Below are 25,933 nucleotides of genomic sequence, written 5' to 3'. Positions count from 1 at the left end.
GTTCACAGTGGAAAACTTTATTCTAGATTTTCAGTACATTTTATTTTTGTCTTCAATTCAATTGAAAAATTATGTCTAATATTTAATAATTATGATTAAATAAGTCAAACGTGTCATTCTAATTCATTATACCACCAACCGGCATGGTACTTTTTTACTTACAATTCTACACACAAGTTAAAAATTGCTCTTGGTATAGGAAGTATGTCCATGAAAATTTGCTTGGTTCAGTCCTTCTGAAATGGTATACACATGCTTTAGAATGTATGAATTTCCTAATAATTTTCACAGTGATGAGAATGTGCACTTGTCAGAAATCACTTCCCAAAAGTGAAGGAGGAAATCTCGATTAAAGAGCTATCATGATTAGCTGCTTTTCCCTTACTGGTGGTCTACTGTAGATCAACATTTGCAGAAGCGTGGCAGCAAGTCAGCTTGCCTCCCACTTGACAATAGACAAAAGAATAATCATTTCTTTTAATTCACTTTACATTTCCCATTGTTTCTATTCAGCCAAATTGTAACGTCTGCATGTAGACCAGCAGTATCTCATTGATCTGACTTAAATATTCTAACCATATTGTTGAAAGGATTATTGTGGAAGATTCGTTGGGAAAGCTAAACTTACAACAACTTATTAATGTCAAGCTGAATTTCCAAATCTCAGCATTCATCTCAAAGCCATGGTGCAATGTTGTGTTAGAGATGATTTATGACATATATCTGATGGCATTGAAACCACTAGTCACGGGAACTCTTCTGGCCTTAAAGATTAAAACAAACAATGTTGAATGACATTTCTACAGAATATTACTCTCTCTGCCTCCAGGCCAACAGGGAATTTAGGGTTATGTTTGTGAAGTGATATATCTGCCGGGTAAGTCAGCCAGGACCACACAAAAAGAATTGTTCAACACACCACTAAGTCTGTGAGAGAAAACTGGCATTTCAGAGCTTTTAAATACTGGTTCAGAATTAATGGGTCCATTCTGCAGGAAAAATAGCTTTACATCAATCCGTCTTTTGCAGGAAATGCAGTGAGTACATTCCTGAGGGATTGCTTATAAACAGCAAAGGCTGTTGGCATTTCTCTTATTGAATGTCTCAACTAAGCTCCTAAAGGAATCTCACTCAAACTGTTAGTGACAGTTGCAAAGTGCAACCATTGTGTATCCAATGCAACATTTATAAGGTCGGGTCACATTGAACTGAAGCTCGAAACTATTTTAAAGGTGGAGAACAAAAGCTAATTATAAATAATATATTGGCGAACAAAATGCATTTCACTTATCTTATTTTCACTCTGTAAGTCCTCTTATTTATACCAGGATTTATAATAGCACTGTACATAGATAGTGTTCTTTTATAAAATAAAATGTACTTCGAAAGGAAAAGTAAGATGTGACATCTTGCAGAATTTGAATAACTAAGCTCTGTCCAAATCCTGAAGAAACTCTTGTCTTGCCATACCCTTAGTCATTCTAGTATTTCAAGAATTGGTCAGCACATCATGTTTATTTTGAATTTTTTTCATATGTTCAAAAGTGAGGGCCAAACAGGATGAAAGATATTGAGCACTTTCCAATTACTGTATATTGAGTTTAGCATCTAGGAGCAGTCCAGACTAGCCAGAGACAAAGTAAACACCCACGTTCCAATCCCCCAATATGCCGCAAATACATCTTTCAAAAGGAGACTGCTACGTCAGTGTAAGTTATTGACCGATTCCTGATGGGTCATTTTCTAAAGGTGAAAAGTTAGCATCAGTGTGAAGCAATTGTGCTGTGCACACAGTCCGACCTTACCGCATCAGTCAACTGACCTGGGCTGCAATGACGTTGAGCAGCACTGCACAGATGAAGGAGTCTCACATCACTTGGGATTGACATCTCATGGACATTTTCTGCGTCTGTTTTTAAAGAGCACATATGGTAAAATTATGTATGTGCAACCTATCAAAAGCTGAGTTCCTTTTCCATTAATCACTGTCACCACGTGAGAACTCACATCAAAAGTACAGAGGCGGAAAATTACACTAGACTATAGGATCAGCATAGCATCAAAATTGCATTATAAGAATGTATATGTTGCACAACCAGAGCCTTTTCTTTCTGTAAGTTAAATGTCTCGAGAATACAGTTTTGTACCTTCTCCATACTGTAAACATATGTAAATTTCTAACTGTTTGAGGCAGACCTATATGTAATTAGAATGAGACAAACAAAGAGTTCCCTTCTCAGGACCATAAGAACACAAGGAGTAGAAACAGGACCTTTGAGCTTGCTGTAGCAGTCAAAATGACCTCATCTAATTTCATTACCACAGCCAATATCCCGTGATTCCTGAGATGAAAACTCTATCTCAGTATTAAATGTATTCAACAATGGAGCATCATAACCCTCTGGCTCGAAAATTTCGAAGGTCCACAACACTGTGAACGAAGAAAGTAATATTCATATCAATCCTAAATGATCATACACATATCTTGACATTGTGCTGTTTTAGATTCTTGTACCTCCAAAAATAACTTTTCATTGTCTACACTTTGAAGCCCCTTTAGAAACTTTTATGTTTCAATGCGATTGCCTGTAATTCTTCTGAACTCCAGAATGTAGGCACATTCTACTCAACTTCTCATCAGAACATAACCTTGTCATCTCAGGAAACTATCTAGTGGACTTTCATTATGAATCCTCCACAGCAATCCATCCTTTCTAATAGCCAAAGTCCGACACAATCATAGGAAGATACCTTTATTTTGTACTTCTTTTCCACTTGTAATGAAGGCCAACTTGCCATTTGCCTTTCTAAGTGCTTGTTGTACCTGCCTGTTAACTTTCTGCATTCTGTATATGAGTACTTCCAAGTCATTCTGAACACCATCACCATTTAAAAAAAAATTCACACCTTTTGAAAGATATTCTGCTTTTTCTTAGCCTCACTACCAAAGTGCATAACCTCACATTTCCCCACCAAAGTTCCAGGATGTGGAAATGTAAGGCTGCCTGCATAGAAATGAATTGCACCTCCATGTCTGAGATCAAACTCAGCAGCTTTAGTGCACCCTGATTGAAAGTAGTGAGCTAATGGAAATAATTGCCAGGTTGTGAGGCTAGTGCAGAGATAGAGTGTGACTGTTAGTGGACAAATCCTAGATAGGCAGAGGAATTCAAATGTAATGCCTTATGATACGGGGAACCAAAGTAAATTTGGGAGGATGCAGTAACAGGTAAATGGGAATTCGTAGGAAGTAGGAGGACAATTTGGCATTTAGACAGGAGGTTGGGAAGTGTGAAAAGTTCAATTAACCAATATCAACTATATATAAGGACTTTGCTATTAACAAGGACAAACAGAGGCAACGTTACTGCGTGGTGATGTTCTATGTTCCATGTTACAGAGTTGTAGGAACCAGGCTTAGGGAAAGTTGGAGAATTGCTGAGAATATGACCTGGGAGAAGTACTGGGATCCATTTCTAGAAATATAGTATTGAGAAGTAGATTTTTAAAAAACTTACATAGAACTGTGTTTAGATCATACTTAGAACCAAAACTGAGCACTATACTCTGACATTGCAAAATGTTATGGAGCAGACCAAACCCCCTCAAAATATATTAAGAAGATAGGTTAGATTCTAACTTTTTTTTCTTATTTTAAAAGTAAGTGTAGGGTGTTGCATTCCAAATGTAATTCAATTGGTCAAACTGTTTGGCTCTAAGCAAACCACATTTTGTATTTACACCACAGTAAAAATACAGACAAAATAAAAAGAAAAGGAAAGAATCGGCTTAACTGTAACTTTATTAAAATATATTTAAAACTTTATTTATAGGTAACTACAACTAATTATCTATTCCAATATAGTAACATCCCATAAACACACCCTTGGGAAAGGCAAATTCAATAAAATAGATTGTCTTGCTTACAATTCTAGCAGCAGGAAGAGAACTCCAGCTTTTAGCTGTAACAGAAAGAGGAAAAAGCGCTTCTACATTCAGCTTCAAGACCCCAGCAACCGCTGAAAGCTACAACTAAAAATTCTGGTTCTGTGGGAGCCTTATCCCACCCATTCAGGATGCTTCTATTGTTCCAATTTTTAAAAAGTCCCCAAGGCCTTGCCAGCCATTTACATTATTGGATTACAGCAGACCACTCAGTACCTCTGTCTCAATTTTTCTTCATAAAATAAAAGGACAAAATACACCTCTAAAAGCCATAGTATTGTCACAAAAATAACAGATATTGGGACATTCGTGAAAGGGGAAAATAAAGCACCAGTTAGATGTTGGTGTTGAAAGCATACAGTTATCAAAAATAACTCATTATGTTTAATCTCATTTCTTCAGAAAGAAGATCCGAGACATTTAATATCGATCTTTGAGATTGTGCTGTGGTTAGATAGGGGAGTCATAGATATGTTTCCCCATGTAGGAAACAAGTAAAAAAAATATCTAGAAGGAAGTTCAGAAAAAACATTTTGTTCTATTCAATAAGGTAAGTTTAAATTCATTATGGAGTAATTAAGATAAATAGCACAGTTGCATTTAAGAAAAAACTAGATAGGTATAGGGAAATTAAAAGAAGTTAAATATTGACAGCATGCAATGTAATTATGTGGGAGGAAGCTCACATGGATCTTAACAACTGTCATTGACAAGATGCTATATAGACTGCTTGACCTTCAGTCACCAGTCTAATCTATTCTTATTCAGCATTATAAAGGAATTAAATAATCAAAATTTCAAGGTGTCCAACCTCAGTCTGGATTGCTGAGGGTCTTTAAGAAGGATGGATCAGTGGTCCCCTTTGTTCAACAGCTATGATCTAGACTTGGTTGTTTGCACGCTCTATGGAAACTTCGAATGAATGCAGTTACATGGATTACCAAAGGATCCAACGCAAAAGACATTATTTGGATTAATCTGGAGAAGCACTCCAGTATGCATCTTCCAAGGTATGACAAACATTCCCATAGGTTATACACAGGGGTTCCCAGTGGGATGGACATGCCAAAACCTGAAAAGAGAGAATAAACATATTAGACAGAATGGAACTTCTGCTTTTGGCAGGGAATACATGAGCAGAATCCAGTATAATCGAAGTCCATCTCATTAAACAACATCTGAACTTGAAAGTCTGCAGCTGGTAAAATCAAAGACAATAACCTGACAGTAAAACTGAAACACCATTGTGTGGTTTTTTGAAAATCAACAGAAAAACACAGCATAAATCCCAAAAGAATACTATAACTTGTTTAAAGAAAACCCCAACAAGTCTTTATTCACTTCCAATGGCCGTGATGCATTGGACCCACTAGGGTTATGTTCAATTGATCTGAAAAGAACACCAGTACTGCTGAAGAATCCACTGTAAATTGCGCAGTTTTTAAACTTCTTTCTCGAAATGAATAATGTCTGTCACCTAATAAAAAGCTACAAATAGCATTTTTAGTTTCTATTCATCTTAGGCAAGAATCAAATGTTTTGTCAATGTCCAGCAAATAACTTCCTTTTTTGGCAGATTATCCTGTCACTCACTTGTTGAATTAGAATCACATGCTGCATCTTGCTTATGATTTTGCATTGGACTCTCCAGAATTTCTAGCTTCTGCTCGGTTTCAGCAATTTAACCATGTGATGAGTCAGGGTGGGGTGTGATATCTGAAAAGTACCTACATATACATCAGGGAAACACTGAAATGTCAAAAAATCTCAGCTACTATAATAACTCAATTAAACATCAAACAACTGTGATAATAGTGCTTTATGTGTATGTCTTATACATACACTTAGGTCATCTTATTCATGTTACTGTGTGTTTGACAAAAATGTCAGCCTTAGTTATTTTGAGTTGCCTGTCCTACCTAAGGATCCCAAGACAGGTTCTGCTGCCTGACATTGGTCCCCACAATATCGGGAGTCTTTATTGTTCTTCCACATCGCAGTTAGGGGCACAGCTGACAGTTATGTTTAATCATTATTAGCTGCAATATTGCATTCATATCAGTTCCAGGAGTTTGTCTGTTTGATTAAGAATGGGTAACAATTCATGCACCTTGAATGTAAATTGGGAAGCTTTGTGAGTCTTTCCTGATTATCAGCAGCACTCCTTTCACAATGACATCGCCTTCCATGAACATAATACATAATCTCATTGACCATGAGCAATACTACAGGAAATTGACTCATTATTTAGATTTGCTTAAGAGCAGTGCTTGCCTGTATCATTAATGGGTCTGTATAATACCTGTCCATAATTACTACTGTTAAGAGATTTTGTAACCGTTCAAGTTCACTCTCTCAGTCCAGCTTCAAATTGTAAGTAAAGAATAAAGGCTTCTTTGTGTTAACATTTTTGTAACTACAGTTGTTAAAATATTCAGCGTAAACACTATTATCCTATTGCCATTTTAAGGCATTTAGCAAACTAGTGGTGGTTAAGAATATAACTTGCCACTTTTGGGTAATTGTGATTAGACAATGGAAAGGGCAATTAAAATTTGCTTTGGTGCTAGGTAGGAAATTGAATTAATATGTGTTTAAGTTTGAAATTTCTTCATTTCAAAGGTACTATCACCACTTTCTGATTCAATCCTGGCTGAAAAGACAATAACGGTGATTGAGGAGAAAGTGTCTGTTACGGACCTTGGAATCCAAATAGTAGCTGGACTTTCCCTCTCCTTCCAACTGAGTGCTGCCAGCAACCGTGTCATCATTGCAACAACAACCGCAAAAGAACAGCTTCGCACCTTGAAGCAGGTACTCATTCCGAATTTCAGTTTCAGACTCTCTCCTTTCCTTGCAGCCTAATTCTACTCAAATCATCTCCCTCAAAAAAATTGTGACTTTTTCCTATTTATCTATTGTGCAGAGAGACCAGCAGTGAGCAGGAGTGTTCTCACAGCAAAGGAGGCAGTAAAAATAGGAGCACACCGTCATCCTGGGTTACTTGCACTAGCCTTTTCCAAGCCAGTTTAAAAGTGCTGTTTTTAAAGTTCTGGCAGTGGATTATGATTGTGATGACGTCAACCAGAGAAGGTCCATGGGGGAATAAGGACAAATTAAAGTAGATTATGAAAATGGAGAGCAAGGGAAAGGAAACAGAAATCAATAGTACTCATTAAATTAACTAGAAGCAAAAATCATGATTGTGATCCTTTTAGTTTGAAAGAGATTACAATTTTTGCAGAATTGAATCTAAAGTGATTGCTTTTAGTTCATGACCTGCCTGTCACAAGAGATATGATTATACCATAAATAGTGAAGTTAGAATCAAATTCTTTAAAAACAAAAATTGATTTCTTCTGCACAAGCAGAGAGAAAGGTTGATGGCGATACCAAAAATATTATCAAGTGTGAATTTGACTGTTGCTTTTAAGTCATATTTTGGATCATGAAAGCAATTAAGAATACAGTTGGTCAGTCAATGTGGCAGGAATTTTAGGAGTGATTGGGTGATGCATAGCATCAACTTTTCTGTAATATCATCATTGATAAGACATCAACATTGTGTATTGATAATAGAAAATCAAACCCATGAAGATGACAGAGGTGAGCTTGCAATGATTTACTTTTGACAGAGTGAAGAATCTTGTTGAACGCAGTGTTTGTAAGATATTGCACTTAAACAATGAAAGAGAGAAATGGTAGAGTCAAAGGGTATTTTTGATTTAGGCTGATACTGTAGAATATATAATATTATTCAGCTGCCTGCTAAACATGTCTTCTGATTGCATCCCCATTGACTTCAAATCAGGAAGGGTATATAATAAGCAGCTGGTATATTATTGACAAAGTCCAAATGAACTCTTCCTGCCTTGGTCAGATTTTATGTAGTGTACAAGTCCTATTCCAAAAACCATAAATCATACTGTGTTACGTATTTTACCATTTGTTTATAGATGGTGAAATAAAATTATTATTTTCTAAAACAGAACTAAGCTGAGTTCAGCTGCACATGAATTCTGCAGCTTACACTTGCTATTGACTGAAAAACAATTTATTTTGAACAGTACCTTGAGAATGCCAGCGATATTTTTGAATGTGTTTTTAAGATAAAGGTTATATAGGGAAAGAAACAGCTATACGTTGCCAAACAAGACACTTGCGACATGCAGTACTAACCGAGACCACAATATGAGATTCTGTTCACATTTTTTGTACTGTTATAGACTGGGTCACTGTTAAAAGATGATGGTACATACCATACAGGTGCTGCACATTTTTATATATTTCTTTGAAAGTGAGATATCCATTGAAAGGAGTGTTAGTATTCTTTTGAGAGCTGTTTATAGTTTCTAAATGTTAGTGTTCTGCTCATGCTTATATTTTAGCCTTGAGCATGACTGGAAGTCTCACAGAATGAACTTTTCCAATACTAACACTTCATGACTGTGTACTATGTAGTAATGAGATGTACCCAGTTTTTAAAATTATTTTTCAAAACTCATTTGCTGCAGGTCTGTAACCTTTACCAAGCAAACCCGAAACATGTACTTGAATAGTCTGGTTCCTAAGTTGTACAATTATTATTTCTCCAACTTTACCAATAATCTTTCATGGTGCTGTCCATTCTTTCAGCCCTTCTATTTCATAAGAAACTGTGTTTCCCTGTTTAAAGCTAGTTTCTAATGGTCTTGCACTATGTCTAATGCTGTTTTGAATTCTGTAAGATACTTTTGCTTTTCTGAAATAATTTCTGCCTGTTTGGAGTGCATTAAATTGCTCCAAAAAGGTAGAATTGATGGTAAAGCCTTCCAAAGTTAGGAGTTGATCACATTAACCTCAGAGCTTTAGGATTTCTATAAAGATGAACTGATATGGACTATACCCTCTGAGTAACAACAACATTTATGTCCATGCTTCTCTTAGTTAAAATTCTTCTTTGATACAATTGCCTGCAATCTTTACCTAGCTGGTCTTGCCAGAATTATAACAGTGTCCTCAGGGTTCTGTAACACAGCACCACTCATTGCGCAAATAGTGTGACTGGCTGATTTCTTTCCAAGGAATGTTTTCGTGCTTCCAACGTTTACTATAGCAGTGTGTGTTTGTCTTCCTGCAAATTTAATTCCTGTCTATATTAGAAGTCTATCTCAGTTCGATAATTTGACACAGCCTCATAACTTAAATGCCATCACAAATTGAGAAATTTCCAGATAAAATGTCTGCAGTCGTCCATGCAATCTGTGGAATTCCATTACGTACTCACCTACAGAACGTGTTTCCTTTTTTCTGAATTTCTCAACCTGACCCTGCCTCATAAGCAGTTAGTAACAAGTTTTTGTTAAGTTTTGTCCATAGAAGTTAATAATTTATCTGAATCTTCATCCGTGTTCAAATAATTAATTCCAATTCTGAAAAAAAATTCTTCCTTTGTGTGTTAGCCAAAGATCCAGGGCCATACTATGTTTCTTCTTTGTGAAAGAAGGAACATGGGTCCAAATGATTCCCTCATTCTTCCATTGATCATAAGGTTCACATTCAGGGATGGGTATTTGTTAGGTAATGATTCGCCAATCTCTGATGTTTTCCCTTTGGTTGGACTAAAGCTTAGTTTTCAATCTAGCCATCCTCTGCTACCACTGTTTAACACTAGAAGTTAAAGGTTGATAAGACAGATCCGGACATATACTTTTCTGATAAGAGTACAATTCCAACTCTCATTGCTCCAGCTCCTACACCACTGATTACTCATTTCTTGTATACACCTCGTCAAGTTCTCACCCCATGAGACATTTTCTAATCCAAGATGTTATTACACCTGGAGCAGGTGGACCTTGATCCCGGGCCTCCTGGCTCGGAGATACAAACATTACCACTGTACCGTGAGAACCATTTCTCACCCAATTGCCCTCAATTTACATATAAACATCCCTAGTTCCACTTGACCTTAAGCATGTCCCACAGACATTACTAGATGATCCCTGCTGGGGTCACCGGGCACTATCAGATTTCTTAGATTAAGTAGAAACATTGTTGTCAGCTTGCCTTGGTTCAGGGGGTGCACAGACACTCAACCTCAAGGAATGCAAGTTTCATTTGGTAAACATAAACCTAACCTCAGGCAGTTGTCCATCATGTGATCCAGTGTCAAACCTGCAAGAAGACATCTAACAAGCATCAGCAATCCTAGGTAGAAATTCACTGAATAGATTTAGAAAAGCCAAGAAGAATGTGAAAACTTCAAGTTACACGTAAGTTCTTAAACAGTCACATATATCAGCGATAATTTACTTGCCACTAAAGGAAATGAAGGTCTTGTTCAATCGTTTTACGATCTCTAAAGTATCTTATAGTGAATACGGTGCTGACATAAGGTGATGTTTGCAATTTTAATGGAGCATTTAATGACAGATCAGTACCTTGGGATATTACTGATGGCAGTCTGCTGATGTTTAGTTATTCAGTATATTGTATCCCTGACCTTTGCAGTCAAGCTGCGAGTAGCAGAAAAATAAAGAAGTATAAATTCCAAGTAACCAAGGTGACAGGAGCATTCAAAAATGATCTATGTTTCCTGTTTGTCAATATTAGATCCTCTGACATTGGTGCAACTGCACCCCAGCAAAGAGTTGACACTCCTTCAAAAGGAGATACCAGATTAAAGATTTTATTTAAAAAAAAAAGCCTTTCTTTTAAATGGAGCGTGTTCTTAAGGGAAAGAAAAAGCCTGTGAGTCAGTCTTTTTTGAGGAGGTGGATATCAGAGGCAAAATAAAATTAGTTAATGAAAAGCATCACTGCTGAACAATTAATGAACAAAAGAAGGTGTTGACTCATCCTCCCATTTGGCAGATTTTAACACGCAAAAAGCAATGGCTTTACAGATAAGAAGGCACTAATTCATCTTCATTTGTTGCTGTTAATTGGAAGAACCTGTCAAGGCTGGTAGGAGGGGATTTATTGATGCAGTGGTTGCTATTTACAGGAGAACCCATTAAAACTAACAGCAATAAAGTACACCTGAAGTTTGCAATATCATGCTGAACAAAGAAAGCAATTATACAACAGCGAACACTTTTTTTAAGTTGCTGAAACTTTGAAAGTTTGCATCTATGCAAATTAATGATTGAACTTTAATTTTTAGTACTTTAAGATATGATTGACTCCACTGCATGGGAAAATTGGGTCATTTTAATAAAATGTGTCTCATCCGATAGCATGCATTTTACTATGTTAAAGGGAACATTCAAGGGAAAGTTCTTGTTGCTGTTGTTGATATTACCCATTCTGCAAAGGGTATAATTAACCCCGTGAAGTGAGGAAAAAATTAGACATGACTACATTGACAATCAGAGGGCCAAATATACTTCCAGTCTCAACAATTAAAGTAAAAGCAAAAAAACTGCAAATACAGGAAGTCTGAAAGACAAACAGAAATTGCTGGAGAAATACAGCAGGTTTGCAGGATCTGTGAAGAGAAAGCAGAGTTAACATTTTAGATCCAATGATCCCTCTTCAAAACTGATGGGGGGGTGGGAGTGCTAGGAAAAAGTGGTATATGTGCTACAGGTGGTGTGGGATAAGATGGAGAATGTGATGGGTGGAAGTGGAGTCCAGAGAGAGAGAACAGTCATGAGGCAGACAAAGCAATGGATATTATGAGCCAGGAGGACAGAAAAGACAGATAATAGGGACCAGTAATGGGTGAAAATGGGTTGGCTGTGATGAAAGTAGCCCACGTCATGACAGGGCCCAGGGAGAAGGTATTTGGGCCCAAACATTGTTGAACTTGATGTTAAGACCTGAAGGCTGCAGGGTCCCCATGTGGAAGATGCAATGCTGTTCTTCCCGTTTGCACTGAGCTTCACTGGAGCACTGCAGCAAGCTTGAGACACAGCTATTGGCCAGGGAACACAATGGTGTGTTGAAGTGACAGGCAACAGGAAGCTCAGGGTCATTTTTGTGAACAAAACACAAGAGTTCTGCAAAGCTGTCACCCAGTCTGTGTTTAATCTCAGCAATGTAGAGGAGACCACTCGGTGAGCAGCCAATACAATAGACTAGAAGTGAAATGCAGGTCAAGTGCTGCTTCACCTGGAAGATGTCTCTGGGGCCTTGGATAGTGAGGAGGGAGGAATTAAACGGGCAAGTGTTGCATCTTCTGCGATTGAATGGGAAGGTGGCATGGGGGTATGAAGAGGTGTTGGGACTGAGGGAGAAGTGGCCCAAGGTGTCCTGAAGGGAGTAATCCTGTGTAGGCTGACAAGGGAGGGGAGCAGAGGGAAATAGTATCTGGAGGTGATGCAAATAGCAACTAATGATCCTTTGGATTTGGATGCTGGTGGGGTGGTAAATGAGGACCAGGTGGATCCTATGAGAGAGAAGAGAAGGGGTGAGGTCAGAAGTGCACAAGATGGATCCAATGTGGCTGAGGGCCAACTACCCGAGACAGTCAATCCTTGGTTGAGGTAAAAGGTGGATTTTTCTGAGGAGCCAAGAAGAAGGTGGACTCGTTGGAATTGAAGCAACGGTGACAGAGAAACTGGGAGAATGGAATACAGTCTTTACATGAGGCTGGGTGTGAAGATGTATAGTTCAAGTAACCGTAGGAGTCAGTGGGCTTGGCCAGCCTATCCCCGGAAATGGAAACAGATGTTGAGTTAGTGAATGGAGGAGTCAGAAATGAACCAGGGGAAAATGAAAGTGGGCTGGAAATTAGAAGCGAAATTAACATCCTTCCAGCATCACTGATTTATCTGGCTTTATCTCTCCCAATCTCAGTAAGCTACTCCAGCTTCTGAAATCTGACACCTTTACAATTCTCCACTCCCCACTTGAGTATCCCTGATTTTAATTACTCTCCCTTTTACAGCCTTGTTTTCAGCTGCCTAGGATGTACCAGCACAGTGGAATTTCCTCTTTAAGTCTCAATCTCCTCCTTCCAAGATGTTCCTTCAAACTTGGCACTTTGTTCTGTCCTATTAGCTCCTTGTGCAACCTACTGTAAGATTTTTGATTACTGTTCTGTGAAATACCTTTACCATGTTAATAATTGTAAAAGCAAGTTATTGGTTTTCTTTTTCATTTTTTCTGGGCTCTCTGTGCATTGTTGGCTGGACCAGCATGTGTTTTCCATTCTTTTGAGGTGGCGATGGGGAGTAGTTTTCTTGATGTACTTCTGTCTTGCAGCACAGGGACCCGGGTTTGATCCCATCCTTGAGTAACTGTCTGCGGGGAGTTTGCACGTTATCCTTATTTCTGTGCAGATTTCCTCCGGGTGCTCTGGTTTCCTCCCACAGTCCAAAGATGTGCAGGTTAGGTGGATTGGCCATGCTAAATTGCCCGAAGTTTTCAGAGATGTATAGGTGGATTAGCCATGGGAAATGTGAGGCTATAGGAGTAGAGTAGGGGGTTGGGTCTGGGTGGGATGCTCTTCAGAGTGTCAGTATGGACTTGTTGGGCTGAATGGCCTACTTCCACAATGTGGGGATTCAATGATTTGCAAATTGCAGGGTTTCTCCCAGCCTGTGATCTAGATTAGAAATGCCTTCACCAAACAATGTGTGATTCCTTTTTAACCTTCTCAGGTAGCAATTTCCAAATAATGTTAATGTTAATGTTAAACATTGTGTTAAAGAGCTTTGTCACCTTGTAAGGGTATAACAAACACTCACCAGCATTGTAAACGGAAAAGTATGCAGTGATGCAGCTGCTGATACATTGATATTGTTGTGTTGGTAATCGTGGCTGCCACTACTAATTTTTAAACTTCAATATAAAACAAACACTGTAAAGTAATGAATTGCTTTAACTATTAGATCACAAGTAACAATTTCCTTGTTTCTTTTCCCCACTGTACAGTTGTCCTGAATTCCCTCAGAATTTTTTCTGTATTTTCATAAAAGAAGGAATGAGGCACTTAGAAATATGTAGAGAAGATGTACCAAGGGATTTCAGACCAGAACCATATATTGAATGACCCCCCCCCCCCCCCCCCAGTTTCACTTCAAACTAAAATCCATTCATGTTTATCTTCTCCATACTTCTATATCTTTTAAACCGACTGTTATTAAACAAATTAACTGACCCAAAATATGGGAGGTATGGGTTTACAGATGACACCATAATTGGCTGTGCAGTTGATAGTGAAGGGAGTTACTATTGACTGCAGTTTTTTAAAAATTCACTCATGGGATGTGAATGTTGCTAGCTGGGCCAGCATTTATTACTCATCTCCAGTTGCCCTTAAGAAGGCAGTGGTGAGCCTTTTTCTTGAACTGCTATAGTCCATATATTGAGGGTGATATCAATGCTTTTGTTGAGTGAGTGGAAAATTGGCAAATGGAACTCAATCCAGAGGAGTATGAAGTTGTGCATTTGTTGAGGTCAAACAAGGCAAGGAGTGCACAGAACAAAAGGCTTTGGGAGGGGTAGAGAAAAGGAGAGACCTTGGAGTGCATGTCCACAGGTCCCTGAAGAGGGCAGGACAGGTAGATAAGGTGGTAGATTAGGGTGGTGCTGGAAAAGCACAGCAGCTCAGGCAGCATCCGAGGAGCAGGAAAATTGACACTTTGGGCAAAAGCCCTTCATCAGGAATGATTCATCGATTTTCCTGCTCTCGGATGCTGCCTGACCTGCTATGCTTTTCCAGCACCACTCTAATCTAGACTCTGATTTCCAGCATCTGCTGTCCTCACTTTGGCCTAGATAAGATGGTGATTAGGCATGGAAGAATGCATTCCTTCATTGACTGAGATAGTCGTTGCAAAAGTATGCAATGATGGTTAGGCCACAACTGAGATTTTGTGCACAGCTCTGGTCACTATATTATGAGAAGGACATAACTGCTCTAAGGAAAAGTTGGATATGATAGGTATTCCTTCAAATAGGAGGAGGCTGAGGTGTGATGTCGTTCTCGTGTACAAAATAATCAGGGACCTGGATCGAATGAACAAGGCAGAGTTATTTCCCCAGGTAGAAAGGTCAGTTATGAGAGGCCACAGATTTTGGTGATTGTTAGAAGGATTTGAAAGGATACGAGGATGACATTTTCACCTGGAAATGATGTTGTGATGCCTGCAGTTTGCTGCTGCTTTGGTGGTTGATATAGAAACATTGAACTCATTTAAAAGGAATTTGGATCTGCACATGAAGTGCTGTAACCTGCAAGGTTATGGACCAGATGCTGGTATTAGAATATGCAGCTAGGCTTATTCAATCAGCTGGGCTGAATGGTCTCGTTCTGTGCTGTGACCTTTCTCTGGATGTGTGGCTGTTCAGTGCAAACACAAGGAAATGCAAGTACAAGCTGCTGGGTGTACATCCTGTTGATTAAATAATTCTTCAGTATGTTCAGAGTACGTGCATTAATACCCAAGCTTTGCCACAAGATTTAAACAAGTAAAGATATTTTACTTCATTGAGACTGCCAGGAAGGAGAGTACACCCTTCCAGTCAACAAACAAACTGGCCAAGGTGACTCCTGGGGAACAGTGGGTTTTAGAAAACTGAGCATCTGTGGGACATGGATAGAATTGAAGGCCTTAAAACAAAAATTGGGGAGAATTCTCACACTGCTGTAATCCTTCCAATGTTCAAAGGATAACATCTTCACTACTCCCGACTGGTATTGCTGTCCAGAGATTTCTTGGCTCACACTCTGTCTTTTTGCTTAAGTTTTCAATTGTTTAACCACATAGTGGAGAACGTGCCTATATTGAATGCTGTCTCAGCAACATAAGACTTTAAAAAGGTTTAACATTGTAGTAATAACTGGATCATGCACAATGTAATTAGAATAATATTTAATTCAAGCAAGCTTTATGGAGAAGCATATTCCACTTTTTATTTCCATGCTGATTTGAAATTAAACCAATTGAAGAGAACAATTCAGTAGCGGATGAGGCATGGGATAATTGAGTCTGGAGCCATAGCTTGATGCAATAAATGTAATTAAGTTATAAAAGTGCTTGGCCCAGTTTGTAAGTTTACAGGCATGCGTTGATTATCTGGAGGTTTTCAATGAATCATTATTCTTCAGGTGACACTTTTTGTCAACAGAAAGATTTACAGTTTTTTCTTAGATTATGGATATGTCCCACTACTGCCTTTCTGCATCTGAACAGCTCTCATGTTAAAATTGACACTGAGGTTCATGGAGACAATGACCAGTCCAGTGAGCACCATTTTCAGATACCAATTTTCCCTAAGAATCTTAGCAGCCATTTCAAATCTATTAACAAATTCAGGAAGGAATTTGTTAATAGAGGAAGAATCAGCATTGATTAGGCAGAGTTTTCAGAAGTTCAACAGGATATAATCAGAAAGTGATGGAACTGCAAAGCTTCTAGGAACTCAGATTATGAAAACATTGCTCCAGTTTCTTATGTAGTGACACCATAAGCATTGCCATATGAGGTAAAATATCCTGCTGGAAGTATGTTCACATCAGAATCAATTTGTACACTGCAATCTATAGCAATGCACAGAGCTAGATTCTCTCAACATTAATGTGTCTAATAATCAATGATAAACTTGTATGAAAATGTTTGAGTTGTATAAATGGCTTTTATTATGTTGAACTGTACTCCAGTGCAGATGTTTTGATTAAAAATTTAAAATTATATAATTATTTGCAGGCCAATCAGTTAGATACAAAAAATAAACAGTGATTTCAGAATTAGCCTTGTGCTGTGTAAGAAAAATAGTAAAAGGTAAGTGATCAGAAAGTGGGCTTTGTGGTGCCTGTTATTTGGGGATCAAATTGCAGTGAAATTCCGGGACATCCCTACTTTGGGTTTTTCTGTTAATTAGCAAACACTGAATTCAATACTACAACAGGCAGTCTATTTATTCCCTTGAATTTTTAATTTTATTGTTAAGTTTCACTGTTTTGTTTAATGCTGTGATTAAGGTATAGGTAAGGGTGGTTGACATGTAACAGGTTGGGAAATTATGGGTTGAGCTTCATTGAACAAATATTTTATTGAGCTAAAGGGTTAAAGCTGATTAAAAAGGTTCGAGCGGACACCAGTCAGACAACAGCAGGATCTAGCGAAGTGTGAAAACAGATCACTGGATGTGTGGCAACAATGAAATTAAGTATTTAATCAAATAAGGCTGAAACTATTTGGGCATAGCTCTGCCATATATCAGATTGGACGCTCAATCAGTACGTGTACAGTTAGTACCATTGGGTATATGCAGAGCGGTCAATTAAGTATTTCCAGTTTGTGGTGCCATTATGGAGCAAAATATCAAGCGAAGGTCTCAAATAACCATATCAAACCGAACATGTCATAAGTTACAAAAAGGAACTCTCGCCCCACCTTGTCGTCAGTTCTATTTAAAGGGATCATCAGCTATTTAAGGGTTATTTTCAGTTCAATTTATTCAGGCTATTGCTATGATTTTGTTCCTAATTTCTCCTTTCATGTGATCTGAACCCTGCAAGGCAGCATTTGTTGGCCATCTGTAGTTGCCTTTGAACTTAAGGGAGATAACGTGATGATTATGAGATTGGACCAATAACCCAGAGCCCCATGCTAAGGTAGGCAGATGGTGACATTTAAAAAATCTGAATTAGAAGCTTATCTAATTGCAATTGTTGATTGCCATAAAATCTCAGCTGGTTCACTAATGTCTTTCAAGGAAGAAATCTTCTGTCTATGTTTGATTTGGCCTGCCAGTGACACCAAATCCACAGCAATGTTGTTGACTCATGAGTGGTCTCTGAAATGGCCTAGCAAGCGGTTGTATCAAGCTGCTACAAGGTCGAAAGAAAGGAATTAAACCAGATGAATCATTTGGTATTGACGTAAGCTCGCTAGCTTTCAAACTCCCCCACTTACTAGTCTCCAGTGAGCTGTCCAACAAACTAGTGAAGTAATAACCTGACATAGGAATACTCACGGATTCAGACTGTATAGATAATATCCTAGACACCACCATTGTCACTCCTGAGCAGGATGGACCCATACAGTCAGAAAGGAGGCCTTGAGATTCCTCAGCATTGTATCTAGATCCCTTGAACTATCATAGCATCATAGAATCTCTATAGTGTGGAAGCAAGCCATTTGGCCCATCGAGTCCAAACTAACCTTCTGAAGAGCATCCCATCCAGGTCAAGCCTCAGTTGAGGAAACCTTCTGCTGATTACTACCTACTCACACATACCCCTTAGCTCTTGCATCAGAAGCCCTATATGTTGAGTGTCACTTGAAGAGGGCACTGAACATGGAAAAGGCATACAATGTTCTCAGGGTGGGGGATTTCAATGTATACTACCAAGGATTATGTGTTATCACTGCAACTGACTGTACTGATTGAGTCCTAAAAAGAGCATAGCTGCGAGACTTGGTCTGTGGCAGACTGAGAGGGAACCAACAAGAAAGGAAAACATACTTGACCATGTCCTTACTATGTTGCAGAAGTGTCCTCCCAATACACCATGCTAAACAGGTTAGAATTTGCAACTTTTTCACACAGAGGCTGGTACATGTATGGAATGAGCTGCCAGAGGATGTGGTGGAGGCTGGTACAATTGCAACATTTAAGAGGCATCTAGATGGGTATATGAATAGGAAGGGTTTGGAGGGATATGGGTCGGGTGCTGGCAGGTGGGACTAGATTGGGTTGGGATATCTGGTCGGCATGGACAAGTTGGACTGAAGGGTCTGTTTCCATACTGTACATCTCTATGAGTCTAAGTTAAGACTGGGCATTCATGAGGTGCCAGAAGCCAGAAGCAGCAGAAAAATAATATTCAAACAGACCTGTAACTCAAGGCCTGTCATAATCCCCAATCTATCATTAGCATTAAAGCCAAATGGACAACCCTGATTTAGTGAAGAGTTTCCAATAGTATGCAAATCTAAAAATGAAGTGCCAACCTGGTGAAAGCACAACACTAAACAGCAGGCAATCAACAATGCCAGGCAATCCCACAAACACTGGATCGGATCGAAGCTCTGAGATCCTGCCACGCCTGTTTTGAATGGTGGTGGGCAATGAATGGGAGGTTGAAACTTTATTGCTGGAACAGCACAGCAGGTCAGGCAGCATCCAGGGAACAGGAGATTCGACGTTTCGGGCACAGGCCCTTCTTCAGGAATGAGCAGAGAGTGTTCAGCAGGAGAAGATAAAAGGTAGGGAGGAGGGACTTGGAGGAGGGGCGTTGGAAATTTGATAGGTGGAAAGAGGTCAAGGTGAGGGTGATAGGTCGGAGTAGGATGGAGGCGGAGAGGTCAAGAAGAAGACTGCAGGTCAGGAAGGCGGTGCCGGGCTGGAGGGATCCGGCTGAGACAAGGTGGGGGGAGGGGGGATGAAGAAACTGGTGAAGTCCAAGTTCATCCCCTGCGGTTGGAGGGTTCCCAGTCGGAAGATAAGACGCTCCTCCTCCGACCGTCGGGTTGTTGTGGTTTGGCGTTGAATGGGAGGTGCCAACTCCACAAATATCCCCATCCTCAATGTTTCAGGAGCCCAGCACATTGTTGCAAAAGGTTGAAGCATTCATATCCTTCTGCCAGAGATGCCAAGTAGATGATCCGTCATTGCATCCCCTGGACGTCCCCAGCATCCCAGATGCTGAGATTTTGATAATTCAATGCACTCCACGTAATATTAAAAAACAGGATACTACAAAGTGTATGAGCCCTGACAACATTCCAGTAATAGTATGGAAGGCTTGTGCGAGCTACACCCCTCCCAAACTGTTTCAGTACAGCTGCAACACTAGCATCTATTGGGCAACGTGGAAAATAACCAGGTATGTTCTGAGCAGAAAAAGCAAGACAAGTGAAACCCAGCCAATTACCGCCCAATCAGTGAGGTATTGCATTTTGGTAAAACAAAAGGGGCAGGACTTATACAATTAATGATAATGTTATAGAAAAGAACGACGTAGCGGTTAAGATACATAATTCTTGGAAGTTTGCGTCACCGGTAGATAGGGTGGTGAAGAAGGTGTTTAGCACGTTTGCCTTCATTGCTCAGACCTTTGACTATAGGGGTTGTGACCTCATGTTGAGGTTGTACAGGACATTGGTGAGGCCTCTTCTGGAGTAGTGTGTCCAGTTCTGGTGGCCTAGTTATAGGAAGAATATTATTAGTTTGGAGTGGGTTCAGAAAAGATTTACCAAAATATTTTCAGGAATGGAGGGTTTGAGCAATAAAAATAGATTGGATAGGCTGGGACAGTTTTCACTGGAGCATAGGAGGTTGAGGGGTGACATTACGAAGGTTTATAAAATCATAAGGGCCTAGATAAGGTGAATGGCAAGTATCTGTTCCCCAGGGTGAGGGAACATATTTTTAAGGTGAGAGGAGAAAGTTTTAAAAGGACATGAAGGACAACATGAGAGTGGTTTGTGTGTGGAATGAACTGCCAAAGGAAGTGTGAATGCAGGTACAGTTACAACATTTAAAAGACATTTGGATAAGTACACGAATAGGAGAGGTTTTGAAGGAATGTGGGCTAAACACAGGCAAGTGGAACTAGTTTAGTTTGGGAACGTGGTTGGTGTGGACTAGTTGGACTGAAGGTTGTATTTCCGTGTTCTATGACTCTAAGACTCTATGACTACTTCTGATCATCAGTAAAGGGACTGAAGGTGTCATCAGCAGTGCTACCAAACAGCACTGACTCAGTGACACTCAGTTGGGTTCTGCCAGAGCCTATTGGCTCCTGACCTCATCACAGTCTTTGTTCAAACATGGAGAAAGGAGCTGAATTCCAATGGTGAAGTGAGAGTGACAGCCCGTGATATCAAGGCTGCATTTGACCAAGTATGGCAGAGCCCCAGCAAAACAGGACGGTGTTGATTCCAGGGAAAAGCTCTCCACTGGTCAAAATCCAGGAACACCCTTCCTTTTAGCACTGTAGCTGCTCCAACAATAAGGACCACAGCACTTTAAGAAGGCTGCTCACCACCACCTCCTCCTGGGTAGTTAGGGATGGCCTAGTCAGTGACCCTCATGTCCCATGACTAATTTTTAAAAGACTGTTTGGCTTTCTAGAATATTTCAAAAGACAGTTGAGAGTCAACCAGGTTGCTGTGGATCTGGAGTCCCATGTAGACCAGAGCTGATAAAAATAATAGATTAGTTTCCCTAAAGGACATAACTGAACCAGATGGATTTTATGATAATCAGTTGTAGTTTCATGGTCACCATTACTAAGACTATCCTTCAATTCCAAATTTTATGCGATAAATTTAGAGTCTACCAACTTGTCAGTTATGTTTGGATTTGGAACCTATTTTCCCAGAGCATTACCTTTGGGCGTCTGTATTACTAATTCAGTAACATGTCCACGAGGATGCCATTTTCCCCTACTAACATCTCACCTTGTCAAGTTGGAGAAGCGTAAAGGGAATACGTGGTAGGCGCGAGAACACATTCTCCAGAGATGGGTGCTGCAGGAAGAGTTCCCCAAGGAATACACAGTGATTTCAGAGAATGGCAGGAGAAAGAGTGGAGCACATGGGAAGCTTCAGATTGGTAATGTCTTTCCTTCCCTTGTACAATTAGGAAGCCTTTAAAAACCAGCAGAAGGTAACAAAAAAAAACAGTAAGGATGGAGAAGATGAAATATGAACATAGGCTAGCTATTAATATAAAAGAAGATTGCAAGAGGTTTTGTTTAGATATCTAAAAGGTAAGAGAGAGGCAAGTGTGGACATTGTACCACGGAACGTGAGACTGGCAAAGTAGTAATGGGGATCAAAGAAATGGTGGAGAAACTGAATAGATACTTTACATCAATTTTCCCAATGGAAGGCACCAGCGGCATACTGGAATTTCAAGAGAGTCAGAGGGCAGAAGTGAGTGCAGTAGTCATTACTAAGAAGAAGGTGCTGGGAAAGATGAAAGATCAGAAGATAGACGAACCACCTGGACCAGATAGACTACACCCTGGAATAGTGAAGGCAATGGCTGAAGTGATTGTGGAGCTATTTGTGATGACCTTTCAGAACTCACTGGAGTCAGGGATGATCCCAGAAGACTGGAAAATGGTTAATGTAACACCTCTGTTTGAAAAGGGAGGAGGCCTAAGACAGGAAACCATAGGCCAATGAGCCTGACCACAATCATTGGTAAGATTTGCAAGTCCATTATTAAGGATGAGATTGTGGAGTACTTAGAAGTGTATGATAAAATAAGGCTGAGTCAGCACAGCTTCATCAAGGGGAGGTCACGCCTGGCAAATCTGTTAGAATTTTTTGAATAGGTAACAAGCAAGTTAAAGAAAAGAGAGCTGGTGGACATGATTTTTTTTTTGGATTTCCAGAAGGCCTTTGACAAGTGGTTACACAGGAGGCTGCTTAATAAGATAAGAGCCCAAGGTGTTGGGAGCAAGGTACTAGCATGGATAGAGGATTAGCCAACTGGCAGAAAACAGAGTGGGGATAAAGGGGTCTTTTTCAAGATGGCAGCCAGTAACTAATGGAGTTCCGCAGGGTTAGTGTTCGGACTATAACTATTCATGTTATACATTACCAATCTGGATGACGAAACTGAGAGTATTGTTGCTAAGTTTTCAGATGACACAAAGATAGGTGAAGAGAGATAGTGTTGAGCAATGGGGTGGCTATAGAAAGACTTGGACAGGCTGGGAGAATGGATAAAGAAGTGTCAGGTGGAATACAATGTGGGAAAGTGTGGTATGAAGAATAGAGGTATAGATTCTAAATGGGGAAAGGCTTTGAAAATCTGAAGCATAAAGGGACTTTGGAGTCGTAGTTCAGGATTCTCTTAAGGTTAACATGTAGGTGCAGTTGGCAATTTGGAAGGCAAATGCAATGTTAATATTCATTTCAAGAGGGCTAGAATACAAAAGCAGAAATGGACTGCTGAGGCTGTATAAGGCTCTGATCAGACCACATTTGAAATTTTGTGAACAGTTTTTGTCCCTGTATCTGATGAAAAATGTGCAGGCCTTAGAGTGGGTCCAGAGGAATGATCCCGGGGATGAAGGGCTTGTCTTATGCGGAGCAGTTGAGGACTCTGGGTCTGTACACAATTGAATTTAGAAGGATGAGGGAGGATCTGACATACAGGATTCATAGAAGCTTGGATAGAGTGGACAGGGAAATGTTTACACTAATAGGAGACTAGGATCCAAGGGCACAGCCTCAAATGAAGGGATGACCCTTTAGAACTGAGATGTGGAGGAATTTCTTCAGCCAGAGGATAGTGAATCTGTGAAACTCGTTGCCGCGGAGGACTGAGGAGGCAAAGTCATTGAGTGTAATTAAGATGAAGATAGCTAGTCTTGATTATTAAGGGGATCAAGTGTTATGGGGAAAAGGCAGGAGAAAGGAGTTGAGAAATATATTAGCCATGATGGAATGGCAGATCTGACTCAATAGGCCAAATGACCTAATTCTGTTCCTATATTGTATGGTTGTTTGGTCTTACCAAGCCATACAAAAAGACAATAAAGGATCCAGGTTTTCCAGTGAAGGGCGAGGGCTTTGATATAACCATATTTCCTCCCAGTCAATCAAGGAGACTGACCCACTGAAGCCTGCAATCTCTCAACTGAGACTACCAGCAGGAGGAGGCTTCCTGCTTATCCAGGGGATGTTTGATTCTATTTGTGGTCCTCCATGGTTTCATCTGCTGCAGCCAAGCCTTCCTTAGTCGAGCACAACCAGATTTTCAATGCTCACATAGAGGGCACCCTCTCCACGTGAAAACACAGCCAGTTCTTTTCTCAGAATTAACCTTGACCTAATACACAAGCCTTGGCTGGATATTGAGAATTGGGGCAGAGGTCATGCCTGCAATAATCCACCCGAAGGAGGACAGCCTTCAGCTTTGCTCCTACTTTTGGTCAACTCTGCAATCTAAAAATGCACTACATGGATCTGCTCAGAACGTTATTTGAAGAAACGTTGCTGTTTGCTGTAACTAAATGTGAACCTAATGCTTTTCTATCGCTGTCAGTAACCTGGCTGTCAGCTAATGCAGGGAAATCTGTCACAGCAAATGCAGCATTTTGTTTCTACACATAGCAATTCTGTTGCCACCTTCAAACTCAATTGTCATTGACTGTGTCCTGACTGGCTTATTTACTAGTTATCCACTGCACACAAAAAGTCAATGTTCTTGACATGTTGACAAGTGTCGTTTGATTTAATCCCCATCATATTTGCCACCTTTCACTTACAGTACAAAACCATTCACTTTGTCACTAATTGGCACTAAATTGGCAATCTCATTCAGAGACTGACTGGGTGCCGAATAGAAAAGTGGCACTCTAGTTCAGAAGAAATGCTGTACTACAAATGGAATAAGGGACATTGTTTGGACTTCATTGAATCCCTTTTGGAAACCCAAATATGTAATATTTACTGGTTTCTCTGCATCCTTTCTACTTGCTATATCCTCAGTGGTCTAACTAGTTTGTAAAACACAATTTCCCTTTCACACACACATGTTAACTCTGTCAAGTTGTATTAAGAATTTCTAAATATCTACCGACATAAAATAGCATCCAGTATTTTCCCAATGAGGAAATGAGCTTGTCTGGTCTTTCGTTTCCTGCTCTCTGTCCCCTTCCTGCCTTGAATAATTACATTTTCAGATTACAAGCAATACATCTGCTATCTCTGCAGCCACACCTTTAAGGGAGTAGGGTACAAACCATCAGGTGCAGGTTGGGACTTATCAGCCTTTTGTCTCATTAGTTTCCCAATTTTTTTTTTCTCTGTTATCGTGATTGTTTTAAGTTTTTGACTCCCTTTTTGCTGCTTGATTTTTTACTGTTCTTGGAATGCTTCTAGTCTCTCCTACTGTGAAGACAGATACAAAATAAATGTTCAAGTCTCTGCCATTTTTTTGTCTCCATTACTAACTCCCCAGTCATTCAAGTGCGTGCTTGAAAAACGCAAAATACTGGGTCCAACATTCGATATAGTTCTGAAATTCAACAATATTCGCTAAATAATCATGAAGGCTTGAAGTTACCAATTTAGGATTATCATTCAGGTTCACAGTAAGGAAAACCTGCACATGTGAGAAGCTGCATGTACTAATACACAGAGCTCTGCTCTTTGTGGACTGAAAGAATATGCACGCACCCTGCACTTGTTTTAACTCAACAAAACAGGTAACGTCCATTGCTGGCTCATTTGTCAGAGAATGACAATTGGTCAATCAGCTTTAATATTCTTTTTTAAATTGGCAGTTAATGGTCAGTCATCACCTAAGTGGTGCATTTTCCACAGCAGCATCTTTACAATCAGACTCCACTTGGCAAACAATCAGCACTTTCCATTTCATACAGTTCTCTCTTTATGGGTTGCACCTGAACTGGAGGGGTTGGAGGTTTGCTAGAGCTCTTCAAAAGGATTTAAACTAGCTTGGCAGTGACATGGGAACTGGAGATACAGGTCAGAGGATGGGGCAGATACAGCATGCACAGAGTCTACGAGGAAGGATAGACAGTTGATCGGGCAAAGTTGCAGTCAGTGTGATGGGTTGAATAATGTCCATTTTAATGCAAGAAGTGCTTTGAATAAGGGTGATGAACTTAGAGCATAGATCAGTACTTGGAGCTACGATGTTATGGCCATTACAGAGATTTGGATATCACAGGGGCAGGAATGGTTGCTGGATGTTCCAGGTTTTAGATCTTTCAAAAGAAATAGGGAGGGATGTAAAAGAGGTGGGGAGTGGCATTGCTGATCAGGGATGGTATCTCAGCTGCAGAAAGGGAGGTCATTGAGGAGGGCTTGTCGACAGAGTCAGAATGGGTGGAAGTCAGAAACAGAAAAGGAGGAGTCGCTTTGTTGGGAGTTTTCTATAGACCCCCCCAATAGCAACAGAGACACAGAGGAGCAGATTGGGAGGCAGATTTTGGAAAGGTGCAGAAGTAACAGGGTTGTTGGCATGAGTGACTTTAATTTCCCTAATATTGAATGGAACTTCCTTAGTTTGGATAGAGCAGATTTTGTCAGGTGTGTCCAGGAAGGATTCCTGAC

At 39.9% G+C, this 25,933-nt stretch overlaps 1 protein-coding gene across 3 annotated transcripts in view; it reads left to right on the top strand.

Annotated features, from left to right (window-relative positions):
* The window catches only part of LOC122562703 (transmembrane protein 132D-like), a 1,133,444-nt gene that overhangs the window by 1,083,737 nt on the left and 23,774 nt on the right, over nt 1-25,933 (top strand). For all 3 annotated transcript variants that reach the window (XM_088000065.1, XM_043715795.2, XM_088000066.1), the window contains one exon: nt 6,568-6,759. In XM_088000065.1, the coding sequence (XP_087856191.1) occupies nt 6,568-6,759 (192 nt within the window). The remainder of the gene's footprint in view (nt 1-6,567; nt 6,760-25,933) is intronic.

Source organism: Chiloscyllium plagiosum, unplaced genomic scaffold (genome assembly GCF_037043375.1).
Source record: "Chiloscyllium plagiosum isolate Xiang-an unplaced genomic scaffold, Cpla_swu_hap1 HiC_scaffold_24, whole genome shotgun sequence".
NCBI lineage: Eukaryota > Metazoa > Chordata > Chondrichthyes > Orectolobiformes > Hemiscylliidae > Chiloscyllium > Chiloscyllium plagiosum.
The sequence above is the reverse complement of the archived record's forward strand: the minus strand, read 5'-3'. Positions and strand labels throughout refer to the sequence as shown.